Source organism: Myxine glutinosa, chromosome 6 (genome assembly GCF_964187855.1).
Source record: "Myxine glutinosa chromosome 6, kmMyxGlut1.1, whole genome shotgun sequence".
Taxonomy (NCBI): Eukaryota; Metazoa; Chordata; class Myxini; order Myxiniformes; family Myxinidae; genus Myxine; species Myxine glutinosa.
This window is the reverse complement of record NC_136266.1, coordinates 91865394-91886273: the sequence shown is the minus strand read 5'-3', so window position 1 is coordinate 91886273 and position 20880 is coordinate 91865394. Positions and strand designations below refer to the sequence as shown.

The following is a 20880-nucleotide window of genomic DNA, read 5'->3' as shown; positions in this document are numbered from 1 at the left end:
CTGATATAATGGTGAGCGCATCCGTTCTGAGTCTGCGAGGTCAGCGATTCGAACACCAGCCAAGTCTTACCAAAGACTAAAAAATGCTACATGCTGCTTCCTTGCATGGAAAAAAACCCCATATATTGGCATACATGGGGAGGAGGAAATTCCTCCTCGATTGCCCCGCTGAGTGCCGAGAGAAAAGCGATGTCATAAAGATGAGGTCACTGGTATGCATAGTGCTCTGGGAAGTGACGTCACTTCCCCCAATCTCAGTGGCTGAGTTTGTGTGAAAGTCAAGTCATGGTTGTCTCGTACCTGTCTGCATGTGCGTGATTTGTGTCGCAGCTCCTCCACGAGCCTTATCATAAAAAAATAAAATAAAATAAAAACCACTTCCAATTACAGAGGAATTCACAAAATCTAGTTTCCAGAACTTTGCATTCTTTAGGCAGAGCTAGGTAGCTTGCTAAATCAAATGTATTAGCCTTTTGTGAGCGCTTCTTCAGCGATTTTCCAACACACTCATGTCACCAAACACCTCTGAGCACCATGCATGATGACCTTTTAGACTTGCACTCATGACGCTATGGCAATTATGTCATGGTTTCAAAGCTCCCGATTCACAAACTAAATCAGGCTGATTATTGACCATTCATTCTCTATTCCGGTGAATAAAAAGACCACAAGAACATAGTCGACATAGCATAAACATGTTAATGAAAAGAACATGAAAAGAATAAGCCTTTTATTAGTCCCCTACCGGTGTACACCGTAGGGGACTATAGGTTTGCACTCCGTCCCTCCGTCTTTCGGCCCGTCAGTCCGTCCGCAAAGAACAGCTTTCCGGACTTTTTTTGTCTAAACTCTTAATGCTAATGATTTCAAACTTGGTACATGGTTTCGTCATGATAAGTTACAGATCAAGATCGAACTTTATGACGTTTCGATCATTTTTGACAAAGTTATGGCACTTTGAACTTTGGGAATTTCCTCAACAGTTTTCCGGACTATAATTTGGAGAGCGGTATGTCATAATACTGTCTTCTATGACAGTGCTACCCAATGCCGGTAGGGGACATGTATTGCAGCGCAATACTCAGAATGCTTGTTTTAAATTGTGATTTTGTGGAGAGGGGTTGGGGAGGGCTTTTGAATTAGCAATCAGCAATTTCTTTCCTTTTTCAGGTCTGGATAGAAGTAGTTGGTAAAAGCCAGTGCATGGTCTGCAATCTTGATTGACCAGACACACACAGGCAAGAGGCTTCTTCGTGGTAACAACAATACAACAACAACATGCATTTTAAGGCCATTTTCCCTGCTAGAGCAGGGGTTAGCCTTGCGGTCCCCATGACAATCTTCTCCATTTTGCCCTATTTTCTGCATCTCTCCTTGTTAACCCCCTAGCCCGCATTTCTTCCTCCACCATCTTTAGCCAAGTCTTTCTCGGTCTTCCCCGTCCTCTACTTCTTTCTACATTCATTTCCATCACTCTTCTCAACCAGTCACTTTCATCCTTCCTCAACACGTGACCAAACCATCTCAACCTGTTGCTCTTCACAGCATCAATCACAGGCTCTATTCCCATCATCTTTCGCAATTCATTTGTCTTCCTCTCTCTCAACAATACTCCACACATCCACCGAACCATTCGCATTTCCACCCTTTGTTGCTGCTCTATGTTCATTACCCATGTCTCGCTCCCATAAATCATAACACTTCTCACACATGCAGCATACACCTTTCCCTTCAGCTTCAACGACACTCCCCTCCTCATCAGCACGCCACTCAGTTCCCGAAACTTCTTCCATGCACATCTCACTCTTGCAACCGTTGCCGAGTCTGATCCACCTTCTCCATTCAGCATTTCTCCGAGGTAGCAAAATGTTTTCACACCTTCCAGCTTCACGCCGTCTCCAAGATCCAACTCAACATTTCCTCCATCTGCAGCTCCCTCTGTGCACACCTTACATTTGAATGTAGCTGCCACACTGGTTAATGACCCTCTCAGACCACGACATTTTTGATGAACCCACGCAGCGCACATTGTACATTGAATTGAGTTCACTCCGACACCCTTCCTGCACACAACACATGGCCACTTCCCAGTTCGTTCCACCTCAACACATGCTTTACCACTTGCCATCACCTTCGTCTTTCCTATATTCACCTTCAGACCTTTTGTCTCCATACATTCCTTCCACTTGTTCATCTTTTCCTTCAGTCCATCCATACTTTCCGCAGTCAACACCAGATCATCTGTATACAACAACTCCCATGGTAAACCCTCCTTTACGTTCTGAGCCAGCACCTCCATCACAGCTACAAATAGTAGTTGACTTAGTACCGACCCCTGATACACTCCCACCTTCACCTCAAACTCACCACTGTTCCCGTCCTTCGTCCTTACAGCTGTGCGCGCTCTTTTGTACATTGCCATCACTACTCTGATCAATCATTCCTCCACTCCTAACTTCCTCAAATGCCCATGTCAATACTTTGCGTGGAACCCTATCGAATGCTTTCTCCAGATCAACAAACCCAAGAAACAACTTCTTCCTCTTCTCCATGTACTTCTCCTGCAACTGCCTCACAATAAAGAGCACGTCTGTCGTTCCTCTTCCTGGCATAAATCCAAACTGCATTTCGTCGATCTTCACCTTCTTCCTTATCCTCCTCTCCAACACCCTTTCCAATACCTTCATTCCATGCTCCAATAACTTTATCGCTCGGTACGAGCCACACTCCAGAGGGTCACCTTTCCCCTTGTATAGAGGGACGAGGGTACTCAGTTCCTAATTGTTACGGATTAGTCACTTCCGCTGTTGTGGTTTTCACCCACTTGACATAGTTCTGATATTATGTACTCTTATTATTCTCAAAAGGTTTATTATTCAGGAACAGCTATCTAAAGTTAAAAAGGTTAACTTAAAATGATACAGGAAACCGAACCGGAAGACCAGAAGGTGAAGAGGAGGAGGCGGCGCAAGCAAAGTTGGAGAAGACGCTTGACGTCAAGGCTCCATAGCGAGGCTGGTCTACCGAAAGTCACGAGGGAATTTTGAGTTCCTTGAAGGGACATCCGGCGATAGGAATTATCGCTGGAGTGGAAAATCTGCGGTCAGATTTGGGCGCTGAGATTTCGACTAATCCTCGCCTAGTCGCATCGGCTCAAGTAAGAGCCGTCGGCCATTTTGAACCCCGCGCTTCGGACACCTTCAAAGGTTTTGCCTCGCGTCATCTTCACCCCAGCATCCTAGCGTTTGTCGGGGATGTGTGTGTGCGACCGCTTCGTCCTCAATTACGTTGCGGTTCGCTGAGTGAGCGGTGAAGGTGCTCCTCTGAAGGGCGCCGTTGTACAGTTTCGGCGGGGCGATCACCATTGTCAACTGAACGTGATTCGAATATCGACTGGAGAGCGAGATTCGGGCTTCGACTGGATATCGTTCGAGCGACCGCTGGAGCGAATCACATTCGCCTTGGAAAAGGTTATAGAGACTGAGGAGTGTCCTTTTCACTCGCTGGGAGCAGTGAGTTATCTGACTTTATTGATGGTATATAGAGTGCACTCTTAATTGCCATTTGTTGTACCGTTATTCCTGTGTGATATTCAATATATTATTTGTTCATTTATAATTAATCATTGGTGTGGTTTCACTATTGATTTCTAACACAGAGTAACATATTTTTCTGCCTTGGCTCCTCTCGGGGTTCGGAGGTGTACTGAGACCAGGAGATCGTAGAGGAACACGTAACACAATCCACTGGAATGCGGCCTTCTTTCACCACCAGATTACAGATCTCTGTCATTCTCTTCACACCCCAACTTCCTGCTGCCTTCAACATATCTCCCACAACTCCCGTCGGCCCTCCCGCTTTTCTACTCTTCATTGCTTTTATCGCTTCCTCAACTTCCTTCTCAGTTATCTTCTCTGCCGGCCGAAAACTGGGTTACTCTCTATGTTGCCATCCCATTCATTCTCTGTATTCAACAGCATTTCCATATATCTTTTCCATCTTCCTTTAATTCCATCTGGGTCCACAACGATTTGTCCCACTTCATCCTTCAAGCAACTCACCCCCATCACATCACACCTCTCTTTCGCTATCTGCTTTGCAATCCTGAATACTGCTCTCTGACCCTCTTCCGAATCCAAGCTTTGTCCGAACATTTTCCTACATGCCTCCTGCGCCTTTGCTACCTCTTTCTTTGCAGCCTTCTTGGCTGTCTTATAACTTTCATGCTCTGCTTTTTCTGCTCCCGTACCCTTCGCCTTCTGCCACTCCTTGAACTTCTTCCTCTTCTCGTCAATCCTCTTTCCAACTTCCTCATCCCACCACCATGTTTCCGAGTGCCTCAGTGGTCCTTTTGCCCATCCACATACCTCACCAACGGCTCCCAACAGACTATCTTTCATTGACATCCAACCACGTTTAAGCTCAACCACATCATCCTCTACCCTACTCAGCCTCTCTTTTAATGCCTCCCTTACTGTCACCTCTTTCAACCTCCACACCTTCATTCTCGGTTGGTACTTCACCCGCCGAGCTCTCCTCGCACCTTTCACCCTTATGTCGCAGACAACCAAGTGGTGCTGTGAAACAGCCTCCTCCCCCGGTATCACCTTTGTGTCCCGGAGGTGCCCCCTATCTCGCCTACGCACCATCAGGTAGTCAACGGTTGTCGTCGACCCACCTGACATGTATGTAACAAGCTTATTCTCCTCTTTCTGGAACTGAGTATTACAAATCAACAAATCAGCTCCATCATTAAACTCCAAAATCCTTTCACCTTCTCCATTTCTTACACCATATCCGTAACCCCCATGAACTCCCTCGAAACCGTCCATACTCCTTCCCACATGTCCATTTAGGTCTCCTCCTACCACAACAACTTCCTCATCTTTCACGTTTTCCATCAGCTTCTCTATCGCACGCCAGAACTTGTCCTTCTCTTCATCGTTCTGACCAACCTGCGGAGCATATCCTGAGATGACGTTCACTAAGAGCTTTCCAATCATCATTTTCACCATCATCAACCTATCACTCACTCTAGTCACACTCACCACACTGTCTACAAACTCCTCAGAAAACAGGACACCAACACCATTCACGCCCTCCGGGCACCCTTGCCACACAAACTTGTATTTCTGTCCCTGCCTACCCTTCACCATTCTCACACCACTTCCCTTCCATCTCGTCTCCTGCACACAACATATGTCCACTCTTCTTCTGATCAATACTTCCACCACTTCTCCTGATCTCCCTGTCATTGTCCCTACATTCCATGTCCCAAACCTCAGAAACCGATCTCCACTTCGGGCTGTTAAACGTGGTTCGTGGTAACGTTAAAGCCAAAATGGTCTGCATTGCAACACTGCTCTAAACAGGCCTGATGGTATCAATAACGAGGCTGCAGTACAATAATATTGATGCAACAGAAGCTTGGGAAGCACGCATTACCATTTGAAAGAATAACAGAAATCTCCCCGAGTATGATAGATAACGTACCAATTGCAAGGTTAAGATGACGTTTGAGAACAAAACCAACAATCAATGCCGACTCAGGGGCCACCACTATGGGAAAGCCATTGTGTCTGGAGTTCGACACAATGTCCTGCACATCTTGCAGAGTAAGACCTTCCTGCACAAGTGTCACCAGGGTCGGGGAATGGCTCCTGTCTGGGGTTTGTTGCATCATGTCTCCCGCCAGACAAGGCAGGGGAGGTGGGTCCTGAATGAAAAGGTGCAATGGACGAGGGAGAGTTGATTGAGGTGGAGGAGAGAGAGCAGAAAATAGGGCAAGACAATAACAAAGTAAACAGTAAAGTGATAAGAGTGGTTGATGTCCTTACCTTGTTGCTCAAGAATGGGTAGCTGTTGAGGCGGATATGAGCTTCGTAAATTCCTTCTCGTCCGAAAGCATCCGCTACCCACTTGCTTGTCATGACGGCAGCCATTAGCGGTACAATGTACTCCAGGCCGCCTGTCAGCTCGAACATTATGACCACAAGTGATACAGTCATTCGAGTTACCCCACCTGTAAACCGCAAAACAGACAACGCAATGCAAAAGCCATGGACAACTTTATACATCAGCACGACGATGAGGAGAAAAGAGAAGACTTATACATACTCCACATAAGACAATAACCCCAATATGAGAATCAGAACCTCGTTACCAATGTGTAAACCTTGAGATGAGCCTCAAACTACAAAGATATTCTAGCTCACATCATATCTTACCAAGACAAGCAGCAGCTCCAACGATGGCATATAAGCCAGGAGCTATGCAGTCAGCCCCAGGTGCACACCATGCGCTGAACGGGAGCATCCGAGGATGCGACACAGAGAGTTGCTCGACCCATATCCCGAGCAAACGACCAGCTACAGCTCCGACTGCCATGCTCGGCATGAAGAGGCCTGTGGGCACCTGTCAGACAGTGGAAACGCTGCAGATCTTTCACCTTTCATTAATTATCCAAGTATCTGCTTTACTTACTAATGATATGATGAATCTTCTTTTAATGGCCACAATTATTCCCACGTTCTTGTGAGGTTGGCAGGGGGAAGCTTGGCCCAGTCTTTCATGAACCTCGAGGCCTGACACTCAATTAAGGTTTGGACAGGGATTTGGAATTTGTTCATGGTGCCAGCGAAAGTTCGCCTACTCATCGCAAATGCACCGTGGGATCTCTAACGTACACCAACTAAGGCTGGCAGACGGGACCCCGTTTAACATTCACCCGAGGGACGGCACACACATTGATGAATCGCCCTGCCTGTGACACACCAGGATGACAGTTTATAGCTGGCCTCAGATTATAACCTAGGTTAGACAGCTTAGAGGTGAGAGTGTGCATACCTCTAGGGAGTCTAAGCCATCCTGCCAGCCCCACTAATTACATGAAAAATAATTCGTGAAAAATTCTTAAAATCAATTCACTGACTGCAATTTAAACAGCAACCAAATAATGCACTGTACCTGTATACCTTCATCATGTTGCTAAAACTCCATCAGTGCTTAATACAATCTGGTTTCATTACCACACAAATCGTGAATTGCTTGTGAAAGTTATCATTTAATAAGACATTCAAAAGATAAACATTTTTTACTCTACTCTGAGATGAAAGGATACTTAAACTTGATAAAATGCCATCCCTGAGGCAAATGTACATTTTATTTAAATAAATAAATAAATAGGCTTTAAAAAATTTTTTTATCTAAAACTTGCATCTACATTGAACTTGTGAAAGAATGATAACATAAACGTTTTTCATAAAGACTTGCTGAATCATGTGGTCCTTTCAAAGAAAGTGAAAGCATCTATCATCCTTAAAGGGCACAGAGCATGTTCTTGTTCCTGTTTAAAGGGGAACCCAAATGCTCAGACCACCATGACACTAATCTATTCCTTGATACCCGACAAAATAATGTCTTTTTCTGATTTGTGATTTATAAAATGGGCAATTATGCGATTAAAAGTCGAAATCTTCTTCTTTACATTAAGCAGTGACGTCACTCTCAGAAGTCGACCGCCATATTTGTACTGACTACGGGTTACATCACGGATTGATTTAACTCTGGTTACTGACAATCCTGACAAATCTCACACTCTTACTATGTCTCTCCGAAAAGACTGACTGGACAACCCTCCCATCTACTTTCTCAACAATCCTCTCCAAGAAGTTCTGTCACTCAAGCTTTTGGGTCTCACTATCTGCCATGATCTTTCCTGGGAAAACCTCATTTTCAAATCTGGCCTCCAAAGCCAGTCACCGACTGGGCATCCTCCGTCGTGCGAAGTCCTTCCTTGGCACACCTGAGCTCCTCACCACATACAAGGCTTTCATCCACAGCTCAATGGAATACTGCTCTCCCCTCTGGGCTGGTGCTCCTGCCTCACACCTAGCTCGGCTTCACGCTGTTGAAACCAAAGCTTTCAGAATCATTGGAATCTCCCGCAATGAAGCTAACTCCGAGGGCCTTTCACTTACTCGCCGCAGGCAGGTTGGTGGTCTTTCTGTCTTCTACCGACTCCTCTCCGGCTTTGCCCCCCCAGCTCTCTCTGGGCTCTGTCCCCCAAATATTCCTACAGGTCGCACAAGATCTGCCAGCAACCCTCTTATGGTTAAACTGCTAAAATCAAGACTCTCTGCTCACCTTCACTCCTTCATTCCTCTTTTCTCCCGCCGCTGGAACAAACTCCCTCACTCTCTTCAATCCCACTCCTCCCTCCAGGTCTTTAAAACAGCTGCTCACCACCATCTCTTACCTCCCCCCATCCAAAACCTTGATCTTTTCTACCCCCGCCAATTTCACCCCAGATCCACTTTTTTGAAATACCAACTTCTTTCCTGGAAGTCCTTGCAGTATCCTTGTGTTTTATACTTCTCTCCCCCCCCGCCCCCCCATTCCCACGCCACCTCCCCGCAAGCCCTCTCCCTCCCACAGTTCTCTCGATGTCCCTGCTCTCAAATGTTGTGTTTGTGTTCTTCCCCCTCTCTCCCCATCTTCTCGACCGCTCCCCTTATTATATGTTTCATGTGTCTGTTTGATTTTTTTGTGTGATTAATATTCGCTCTTTCACGAGCCTCGATCTTGTATACAAAAAATAATAATAATAATAATAATAATAATAAAATAAAATAACTCAAACGGCAAATAATTTTCGATTTTCCATAAATATGCCTAGTCTATGCATCCATGGAGGATGTAGTCATACAAACCGCCATGGTTTGATGCTACATCAATGGTTGAAAGACCCTGTTTGACAAAAATTGTACGAGGTTTGTCCGAAATACCCATGTGTGGATCGGGCCTACAAAATGTTCACTTTTGTGCTTCCAAGCACAAGTTCAAGCACAAGCACAAGTCCAAGCACAAGTGTTCCAAGGAACATTTTACAGACCACTATTATAAAACAACAGAGATGGCTTCATGTTGTGGTTTTCTGCCACGATTGAGAGGGGAGGCCAACCCCCATGATTAAACGGAAAAAACAGCCATCGCTCGAAACTGTAAGACCATCTCTACCCAGCTAACAGCCTATGTACACGGGTAATTTGAGGGGTGAATCAAATACCTGTGTTGGCCTGCCGATGACCAATCTCACCTCACCACCACCCCACACTCCCCCTGACTCCTCCATTGGGGTGGGACATCGACATGGCATGGACACAGCATGGACGCGACAGTGAGACATGACGCAGGCACGACACGGACATGACAACAGACACAAATGGTGGCCTGGGCAAGTACGAAACAGGATGATCCTGTAACTTACAGCATACGAGGTCAGCCCGTGACAGTGGGACAAAGCATTCGTTGCCCATTTTGTCAGCGGTGTCTGAGTGTACCAGGGTGGTGTCCGTGCTGTGTTTGTTCGTGTCGTGTTATGCCCGTGCTGTGTCCTGTCCGTGCTGTGTCCTGTCCGTGCTGTGTCCTGTCCGTGCTGTGTCCTGTCCGTGCTGTGTCCTGTCCGTGCTGTGTCCTGTCCGTGCTGTGTCCTGTCTGTGCTGTGTCCTGTCCGTGCTGTGTCCTGCCGTATTTGTTCTGGAGTAATATAACTGATTTATCAATTCATACAAAATCCCTGATAAACCGTCAATTTAATGGAAAAACCAAACCTACCAATCTTTAGCGAACATGCAACTGGCATTTTCATCTTCATTAACACTCCCATTGTTGCCATCTTCGTCTGAATTGCTTGCATAAGGCTCAAAACGATACAGTTCCATAATTCCCCTGAAAGCGTTTCCATTACTAATCTTGTCTCCAATAGTTCCTTCAAAATCCTACTGATCAGTTTCAACATACTGAGAACCTTCAGAGTTGTTAATGACGGGGGAAATCGGTATCGGAATCCAAGCTCGAAATGCACTGTTTCTCAATGTAAACCGCGATTTGGATCAAGGTAGGCGTTTTGAGTGTAACATCGCTGGCGAAATCAAAAATTGACACTTTAGGGCTTTTTCGGTGTTTTGTTATTGGAAAAATAAATTTTCCCTTAAAATTAGACGATGATTAATGATTTTCAATGCTTTTCAGAAAAAAAAAATTGCGTTTGGGTTTCCTTGGACAATGACAGGTAGATGTACTTTATTCTGTCCCTCCGATGGACGTTAAACTGGTTGGTGTCCCGTCTGCTGGCATTAGTTGTTGGATGTTAAAGTTCCCACAGTGTCCTTTGGGAAGACTAGGCGAGCTATTGCTGGCACCCTGGCCAAATTCCCAATTTGATGCTGTAATTGAATGGAGACACAGAATTAATGGCACCACCATGCTCCTGCAAGTACCGATGCTAACCCGCAACCACGTGCTGCATACGAACAATGATGATAATACTTTCGTTACTGGAAAAAAATGCATAAAGCTTTTGCTACGAGTTTTCTCATACATGTAAAAACTAAAAGGTAACTATTTGTCAACATTCGACTTGACTTATCAGCTTTTAACAACGTTTTTGGGGGATATCAGGATCACATAATAAAAATGCAAATACTGTACTGTATACAGTCATTTGGTACTTTTCATGACATGCAATTGAGTAGCGTTGTTGTTACCTTGATGCCAAATGTGATGATTGTGGTCGCCATTTTGAAGACAAGAGCCAAGGCAAGCTGGCCTATGGCGTTGTATACACCAGGACCTGCACGGTGCTCATTTGTAGGAGATACGGTCGGTGAAATGGTTTTTGCCAGCACTGTGGTGAAAGGACTTGATGCACTCATGCCAGAAATACTATTTCCTGGAGTTACATGGGAGCTGAGCATTGCTGGTGTTATGGTCGTGGTAACACTGGTGCTGTTATTGTCTACAGGAAGGTAGTCACAGAGAGGAGAAGCACGTAATGGACTGCAGTCTGTGAATAGCTCAGAGACGAGCTGTGCAGATCCTCCACGCATGAAAGGATTTGGGTAAGAAACGGCCGCAGTGATCAGTGCGACAATCACGACCTACTGGGCAGAAAGAGAAACAAGCAGAGAAAATAAAAGATGAGTGTACTTCATCATTGGATGATTTGCAGTGCCTTCAGAAAGTATTCACACCCCTTGACTTTTTCCACATTTTGTTATGTTACAGCCCGAATTTAAAATGGATTAAATTGAGATTTGTCACTGATCTACACATAATACCCCATTGTATCAAAAGTGGAATTTATTTTCGAATTATTTCCAAAATAATTAAGAATAAAAGACTGAAATGTCTCGAGCCAATAAGTATTCAACCCCTTTGCTATGACACTCCAAATTGAGCTCAGGTGCATACAATTTCCTTTGATCATCATTGAGATATCACTACAGGTTGATTGAAGTCCACCTGTGGCCAATTCAATTGATTTGACACAATTTAGAAAGAAACACACCTTTCTATATAAGACCCACAGGTGAGAGTGCATGTCAGAGCAGAAAATCTACTCTTATAGAGCGACGAAACTCGAGTCCATAAGTTTCTCTACTCATCCCATCCCTCTTATAAAGCTTGCTGAAAATACATAAATACTCAATATATTTATTTCCAAACTGCCTGGACACCACTGCAATCCACAATTTTGGCTCACACCGTTTAACTCTGTCAATGCTGCATAAGCCTGGTGTTGGCTTAGCGGTTAGGGTGCCGGCTTGGGATCCTAGGATCCTGGGTTCGAATCCCAATCGATCGCTAAATTAACGTTAGGGGGGTTGACTCAGCCTGTCATCCTTCCGAGGTCGGCAAATTGAGTACCAGCTTGCTGGGATGAATGATCCCGGTGTGTACCCCGGTTTAGAATAGGTACACCGTATCCCTGCGCATCGTAAGAGGCGACCAAGGGTTGGCGTCAGGAAGGGCATCCGGCCATAAAAACATTGCCTCAAACAGGGAACCATGATTGTCATGGGGCCCGCAAGGCTAACCCCCGCTCCAGCGGGGAAAATGGCCTTAAAACGATCATTCATTCATTCATTCAATGCTGCATAATCTGGAGGTAGGAGAAGGGCAGAGTGTGATGGGTATCGGGAAAATAAAATTATGCACAGCATGGAACCAGGTGCCCCACCATCGACTCATCATTAATAGCCCCATCTTGTTTACGAGTATACCATCCGAATTTGAGTTGCACCCTGCCCCCTTTTTATTTCAAGTTCAGCTAGGGTACAACCATATAACAAGCAAAATCTTTTTAATCCCACAATAAGTAGATAAATATAGCACCTCTGCAATTGGGTAATGGCCCAGACGTGTGTTCTTGCGGCATCGACACCAGGCGATATTGGCTCGAGTGAAAATAACACCCCAAATGCCACCAAACGCGCCCAGGGCCACGAAGGCCGCAAGCTCCGGCAAGCGCCACGTCCCTCGCTCACTCACATAGAAGAGCACGAGTCGAGCATCCCCGAAAGGGTTAATAGCTCGAAGGATGAATGCAGCGACGAGGGCTACGTAGAAGGCTCGCCAAAGTGTCCTTGGGGGGAAATATGAGCTTACCTGGACAGACAAGAGAGATCAACAGAGAGCAAAATCTGAATCAAGAGCTGGAGGAAGGATGCAACCTTTCTGATATTTGAACCATAGTTTTGGTGCAACCTTAGAGAATGTGGCTATAATTACCTCCGCCACTAAAGGTGGATGGAGATTATGTTTTCACCCCTGTCTGTCTGTTTGTTTGTCTGTGAACAAGATATCTCAAGATGTTGTGGATGGATTCGGACAAAACTTGGCAGAGAGGTAGTGTATGTGACAAGGTCAACGAAATGATTAGATTTTGGTGAAGATCCGGATTCGGATCCAGCTTGTAGAATTTTAAAAACTATTTCTTCACCATTGGGAGATAGGGCCAAAACGATATATAGCAGGATATCTCAAAAAGTTGTGGACACATTTGGACGAAACTTAGTGGAGAGGTTGGGTGTGTGACAAGGACGAATCGATTCGATTTTGGTGAAGATCTGAATATGGATTCGGATACAACAATTATTTAATTTCTAATTATCCACTATTGGGAGATAGGGCCAAAACGATATATGGCAATATATCTCAAAACGTTATGGTCAGATTTGGACGAAACATGGCAGACAGGTTGGGTGTGTGACAAGGACGAATCGATTCGATTTTGGTGAGGATCTGAATATGGATTCGGATACGAGAAATTTTTTTTTTTTTTAAAGTGATTCTTCACCATTGAGAGATCGGGCCAAAAACTATATCTAACATGATATTTAAAAAAGTTAAGGACGAGTTATGACTAAACTTGGTGGACGAGTTGCTTAGGTGACAAGAACAAGCCGATTAGATTTTGGTTAGAGTCCAGATGCAGGTCTGGTCTATCAGTGGGATGCAAAACGTAGACTGTGCAGCCTGGCGGAGGTATGTGCTCCACCAAGTGCCATTCTAGTAACTCATTAAATTTCTTACTCCAACAATAACAAATGTAAAAAAAAAAAATCCAAAGTATATTTGTAAGGTGCCCACCTCCTCCAGGCTGAATAAAACTCCACCCATAGGAGCTCCAAATGCAACAGACACTCCTGCAGCCACAGCAGCTGAGAACAACTGGAGAGAATTGGGGAGGTGGGAGAGGGGAGCAGTTGAGGATTGAATTAGGGGCTTTGTCAATATCCTCCTTTGTTAAAACTCACAAGTCATTATCCTTTCATTCCATCATTACTTTGTTCAATTTACAAGCAAATAAGAGCTTCCTAAGTGTTCACTCTCTGCCTACACCAATGTACTTTTTATTTTATTTTAAATGTTGACACTGATGTTGCAGTTGCTTATAAAGCGTGTAAGAGGTGTATCTGATTTGTTCAACCCCTCATTTGTTCCTCTTTTTTTTCCCCGCCTGTGGAACCAACTTCCACATCCTTTTCAATCTCGTTCTTTCCTCCAGGTCTTCAAGACAGCTGTTCACCACCAACACAGATCATCCCCAATGCAAAACCATGATCTTTTCAAAACCCCAGCTTTCCCTTCCTGAGAGTTTCCTTCTGTATCCATGTTGTTCACCCCGTGCACCCCCCACCCCCACGCCTCATTCTTCCCCACACACATTATTTGTCCAGGTCTCCCTCTATTTTGTCCCTCCACCCTGTTGTTGGTGTTTTCTCCCCTCTCTCCAATGTTCTTTTTGTTCTGTTGTGTTCTGGTACATTCTATGCTTTAGCTCTTCAACAAGCCTCAACCTTGTATACAAAAAAGAAGCTCAATCATTACTTGGCTGAAACCGAACTATCGTGTATTATAACCGTGGTATGCAAGGTATCATGGAGACTCCGACTACCTCACCACTCTCACAGGCACCCAAGTTGTCACCTCTTTTAAAATACCACACTACATCCACAAAATATTAACATGGTGGAAGGAAGCAAAGAGATGGAAGGTTGGAAGGTTATAGATATGAGTATTCTTCAGCCGACTTTTAATTCCCATTGGGAAAACATGTGGTCCAACATGTGAGGACCTCGTCAGAACAGAAATGGACATCATAATACCATTGGGCCTTGTGTTACATATTTATGGGAATGTCTGTGAATTCCTATTCAGGTCTTTGCTTATCAATGTGTAGTCGATTAAGGGTTGTTGTGGTTGGAGGGTCAGGAGCCCTTCTGGAAAAAAAGACCGGAAACGGAAGAAGAAAGACACGAGGATTCTTCTTCCTCGCCCCGCTCCGACGAGAGGTGGGATTGATATTGAGCCGTGTGGAAAAGCGGCGTTCCCGAGCCCGTCTGGCGAGAGGAGTTACCGGGACGGATACCTGCCCGGTGGACGTCAAACTGCCGTGTGGCCGTGCACCGACCCAGCGTCTGGCACCGTTCGCGACACCGTCTACAAAGACGCGTACGGGTCGCACGTTGGGGCCTAACAACGCGTTGCAAGCGGCGTGTGGCTTTTGCTTGCTTTACAGTACCCGCTTCGCGTGGCCACGAGGGGGCTGCAGCCGTGGTCCCCGGTACGATACCTGCCCGGTGGAAACACGTCCACCCGGGGTTCGTTCAACCGCCCGAGTGCGGCGAAGATGACCATCATCTTGGTCAGGAGGGGCCCAGAGACATTGTGAGGGACAGAGACCAAAAGGGGGTCGTGAGTACAAAAGGGGATACACATATATAAGATGGCCATCTTAATCATCTAGGGGATTGATTGTGGATTGTGAATTGTTGATGGTGGATTGCTCGGGGAAAATATCCTTGATTGTAGCATTGAAATTGTATGGTATCCTTACCCTTGAAATATATCATTGAAACTCAGTGTTCTCTTGGGTGGAATTCATATGGATTGCGTGGCGAAAGCGCATATGTGATACAACTTTCTGGCGAAGTTCCTCTCACGGTCCGGGGGTCACCGAGACCAGGTAGTCACCGAGGGGACCACGTAACAGAATTGGGGGCTCGTCCAAATTACGATTTGCGGATTCGCAATTGGGTCTACGTCCGGGATCTAAAATTGTATTTGTATAAAATAATAAAATAATATTTTTATTAATTAAAATTTATTAATTAAGTATTAATTGGTAAATTGTTGGGGGAAATTGGGGTAAAGTCTTGGGTGAAGGTTAACAGGTGTTAACGATAGTCACCATGGCGTTTGTGGCACAGAACTTTGCGGTAACACCGAGTGAGGCACAGTTCCGAGCGTTACTAAAGTCGGACCTCTTGAAATTGGCCAAACATTTTAACTTGGAGGTCCGAACTAATTTGAGGAAGGCAGAGTTGCAGGCCACGGTGATACAATCTATGGTGGGATTAGGAACATGGGACGAGTTAGCCTGGGAGTGGCTACCCGAAGAACCAGAAGACGTTGAGCTCCGGAAACTGGAGTTGCAATTACGGAGCCAGGAACGGATCAAAGAAGAAGAAAGGAAAGCAGAAGAGAGGAGAGAAGAGAAACAAGCAGAGGAAAGGAGAGTGGAACGAGAACGCCAGGAAAGGTTAAAAGAAGAAGAAAGGAAAGCAGAAGAGAGGAGAGAAGAGAAACAAGCAGAGGAAAGGAGAGTGGAACGAGAACTCCAGGAAAGGTTAGCAGAAGAAGAAAGGAAAGCAGAAAAGGAAAGAGCAGAAGAAGAAAGGAGAGGGGAACGAGAACTCCAGGAAAGGTTAGAAAGGATGAAAACAAGGGAACTCGAAGCAGAGGAGAGAAAAGCGGAAAGGGAATTAAAGGAACGTGACATGGAGCTTCAGCAAGAAATTAAATTCAAGGAGCTGGAGTTAATGAGAGAACGGGGAGAGGCACCACCCTTGCTGACGGGGTCGACACCTTACCAGAAAACCTGGGATGTGGGCAGACATGTGAGGCTGGTTCCACCGTTCAGTGAAAAGGAAGTCGCGAGATTTTTTCCACACTTTGAGAAAGTGGCTCGACAATTAAACTGGCCGGAGGAGGCCTGGACCATACTCGTGCAAAGTGTGCTGGTGGGAAAAGCTCAAGAGATTTATTCGGCGCTACCAATGGACCAATGTGCAGATTATGAGGTACTGAAGAAGCACATCCTCAAAGCCTATGAGTTGGTTCCGGAAGCTTACAGGCAAAAATTCAGGAATGCCAGGAAGAGGGAGAGTGAGACCCATGTGGAGTTTGCCAGAGTGAAAGAAAACATGTTTGATCGGTGGTGCGAGTCAAAAGGAGTCGGGAAAGACTTCGAAACATTGCGTGACTTGATCCTGGTGGAGGAATTTCAGCAGTGTGTCCACGAGGACATCAAAGTGTACCTGCAGGAAAAGAAAGTACCAAAGTTGTGGGACGCAGCCCCCATGGCAGATGATTATGCCTTAACCCACCGAATAGGGGTCCACGAACCTAACTCCTCGCCTAGATCTCCGCAGGGGAGGTGGGGAACAGCAGGTGCGGAGAACGACAATACATGGCGGCGACCTCGAGAGGATTATGGGGAAACGCGGATACCCCACCTGGTCGAAATCAGAGGGATGCGGGCCCAAGACAAACTTATATTTCGGGGGGCCCAAGGCAGACCACGAGTTTTTCCTCCGGGCCTACTTGCGCTTTTTGCAAGAAACCTGGACACTTGATGTCCAGTTGTTACCGCATGAAAAGGGAAGACCCAGAGCGGAGTCCGACTATTACGACTCCAAATGCAATGGCCATTGTGAGAAATCGCCATCAAAAGGGTTACCAACCATTTATTTCAGAGGGGTTTGTGTCACTGGATGGAGCCTCGACTAACCGGAGACCGGTTAGGATATTGAGGGACACAGGAGCACATCAATCTTTAATGCTTGAAGGCATTTTGCCATGGTCCGAGGAGACGGCAACGGGGGATAGTGTTCGTTTACAGGGGATCGGGGGCGGTGTTAGTGCTCCACTTCATGTCATCCATTTGGAGTCCGATTTGGTGTCAGGACCGGTCACCGTCGGGTTACAAGCCATGCTTCCTGTAGAGGGTGTATCTGTGGTTATCGGGAACGATTTGGCCGGGGGTCAAGTTTATGGTAACCTGAGGGTTGGTAAAGAGCCCAGCAGGGAAAATAACACCACACCAGCTCGGGATGGCGACAAAAGTACCAAGTTATTTGTAGGGGGACTGAACTTCAAAACAGAGGAAGAAGTTCTGACCTCTGTCTTCAACAGATATGGGCCGCTGGTGGAAGTGCGGTTGGTAAGAGACAGGGAAACGCAACAGTCAAGAGGGTTCGGCTTTGTCACGTTTGCAAGCACAAAAGACGCCAGAGAGGCAGAGAAGAATTGGAATGGCAAGGATTTGGAGGGTCGGACCATAACAGTAGGGAAGGCATTTCGTAGGCGTCGAGAGGTCTACAGGAGAGGACAACTGGGCGGTAGTTTTGGTGGTGGCCGCAATCAATATTATTATGGAGGCTCCCTGAGTTACGGCAACTCCCGAAGGAAGGATTGTCAAAGTAGTGGCCGAGAAGGAGACCGCTATTCATGGGATTACAGGGACAAGCGGTCCCACCATAATTATTAGGGAAGTTCTGAGAAGTTGAAGCACTGAATGCGGCGGAGCCGCCGAGCCAAGATTCCTACACGGATTAACCGTGAACGCCGTTCCTAAAGGCGTCCATGTAGTGAACTTTCATGCACGGACTAACCGTGAACTCCACGTTCCTCAAGGCGCCCATGTAGAGAACTTTCCTGCACGGACTAACCGTGAACTCCACGTTCCTAAAGGCATCCATGTAGTGAATACTCGGCTTGGCCTCCCGGAAAAAGTGCTATCGAGTTGCTTAACTTTGGATCTTTGATCAACCCCTTAACCTTCATTCACAAGAAACTGACAGTCAAAGTCAGAGGGTCATGAGATGGAGTTTGGCTTGGCAGGAGTCCAACGGGAAATTGAACATGTAAAGGGCAGGGACAATGTCGTTGCTGGTGCTTAGTCCAGAGTGAGTTAATCTGGGGGGGTTGTGGTGAAATTTTGGTTGCTTTATTTTTAAGTGATAACTGTGCCCGGGGGGAACTGATAATGTGGGGGGGGGGTTGAGTTATCTGGTTGGTTTATCCAAGTTGGCTGGCAAAGAAAGTTTTCGCTGGGTTCAAACTTTCTTTCTTGAAGGGGGGGAGTGTTACATATTTATGGGAATGTCTGTGAATTCCTATTCAGGTCTTTGCTTATCAATGTGTAGTCGATTAAGGGTTGTTGTGGTTGGAGGGTCAGGAGCCCTTCTGGAAAAAAAGACCGGAAACGGAAGAAGAAAGACACGAGGATTCTTCTTCCTCGCCCCGCTCCGACGAGAGGTGGGATTGATATTGAGCCGTGTGGAAAAGCGGCGTTCCCGAGCCCGTCTGGCGAGAGGAGTTACCGGGACGGATACCTGCCCGGTGGATGTCAAACTGCCGTGTGGCCGTGCACCGACCCAGCGTCTGGCACCGTTCGCGACACCGTCTACAAAGACGCGTACGGGTCGCACGTTGGGGCCTAACAACGCGTTGCAAGCGGCGTGTGGCTTTTGCTTGCTTTACAGTACCCGCTTCGCGTGGCCACGAGGGGGCTGCAGCCGTGGTCCCCGGTACGATCGATACCTGCCCGGTGGAAACACGTCCACCCGGGGTTCGTTCAACCGCCCGAGTGCGGCGAAGCCGACCATCATCTTGGTCAGCAGGGGCCCAGAGACATTGTGAGGGACAGAGACCAAAAGGGGGTCGTGAGTACAAAAGGGGATACACATATATAAGATGGCCATCTTAATCATCTAGGGGATTGATTGTGGATTGTGAATTGTTGATGGTGGATTGCTCGGGGAAAATATCCTTGATTGTAGCATTGAAATTGTATGGTATACTTACCCTTGAAATATATCATTGAAACTCAGTGTTCTCTTGGGTGGAATTCATATGGATTGCGTGGCGAAAGCGCATATGTGATACAACTTTCTGGCGAAGTTCCTCTCACGGTCCGGGGGTCACCGAGACCAGGTAGTCACCGAGGGGACCACGTAACACTTGCAATGTCATGTGAATGCATTGTATAAATGGCATCTTTGTGATCCTTTGCGCACCCATTGTTTTGATTTGCTAAACTATCGCAAAAACGTTAAAGCTGCAACAACAATACGAGGTAGCATAGGATGGAAAAATTAAATTTTCGACATAAGTGGCAGAAGCTCAGGGAACTCCTCCATGAGCCTTGACTTTTCATAGAAACTAATTGAACTCCAGTACTTGTCGCTGCTGTGCGTCGTTGTTCCGAAACTTTGGAAAAAGTGATGCAAAGACATGGCCGCAACAGCAGGCCACATGCACCAGAGGGCCCTCTTTGCCGAGGCTTAGGCCCGAGGAAACAGCCAGCACCAGGGTGACTGCTTTCACAAGGAGAGTCCAGGCCCCCAAGTATTCACGGATTACAAATCCACCGAGGATAGTCTTAATCTGAAACACACACACACACACACACACACACACACACACACACACACACACACACACACACACACACACACACACACACACACACACACACACACACACACACACACACACACACACACACACACACACACACACACACACACACACACACACACACACACACACACACACACACACACACACACGATTATTAAGTACAAATGAAACGAAAATCACACGTCTCAAAAAGTCGTATTCACTAAACATAAAATTTCACATTTCTCATTATTGTTATGAGATTTGAGTATGTCTCTCCACATTTATACAACCTTCATTTTTTTTATATACACAAGGGTACACACATGGACAAAGGAGAATGCCATTCGGCCTATCAAGCGTGTATCCACACCCTGTGCTGTATCCACACAATGTCAATTCAGTTCAACAGTTTATCAACTTAAATTCACTCTGGGAAAAGGTGTGAGGGGAGGAGAACAGTGGGGTAAGTGCAGACATCCCCAGGGTGTTTTATACACACACATAATATCACAAAACTGTTATTATGAATTACCTCCACCACCAAAGGTTGATGGAGGTTATGTTTTCATCCCTGTCTGTCTGTCTGTCTGTCCGTTTGTGAACAAAATATCTCAAAAAGTTGTGGACGGATTCGGACGAAATTTGGCAGAGAGGTAGCGTATGTGACAAGGACGAAATTATTAGATTTTGGTGAAGATCCGGATTCGGATCCGGCTACTAGAATTTTAAAAGTGATACCTCACCATTTGGAGATCGGGCCAAAAACTATACACAGCAGGATATCTCAAAAAGTTATGGACAGATTTGGACGAAACATGGTGGACAGCTAGTGTGTGTGACAAGGAAGAATCGATTCAATTTTGGTGAAGATCTGAATATGGATTCGGATATGAGAATTATTTAATTTTTCAAGTGATTCTTCACCATTGGGAGATAGGGCCAAAAACGATACATAGCAGGATATCTCAAAAAGTTATAGATGGATTTGGACAAAACTTGTTGGACAGGTTGTGTATGTGACAAGGAAGAAACCATTCAATTTTAATGAAAATCCGGATCCGG

At 45.9% G+C, this 20880-nt stretch overlaps 1 protein-coding gene across 2 annotated transcripts in view; it reads right to left on the bottom strand.

The window, feature by feature from the left end:
• The window catches only part of LOC137430072 (H(+)/Cl(-) exchange transporter 4-like), a 100507-nt gene that overhangs the window by 64200 nt on the left and 15427 nt on the right, over window positions 1-20880 (bottom strand). For both annotated transcript variants that reach the window (XM_068120589.2, XM_068120593.2), the window contains exons 6-12: window positions 19594-19800; window positions 13435-13515; window positions 12178-12450; window positions 10548-10940; window positions 6228-6414; window positions 5838-6022; window positions 5494-5716 (exon numbers count right to left, since the gene is read on the bottom strand). In XM_068120589.2, coding sequence (XP_067976690.1) covers window positions 5494-5716; window positions 5838-6022; window positions 6228-6414; window positions 10548-10940; window positions 12178-12450; window positions 13435-13515; window positions 19594-19800 — 1549 coding nt within the window. The remainder of the gene's footprint in view (window positions 1-5493; window positions 5717-5837; window positions 6023-6227; window positions 6415-10547; window positions 10941-12177; window positions 12451-13434; window positions 13516-19593; window positions 19801-20880) is intronic.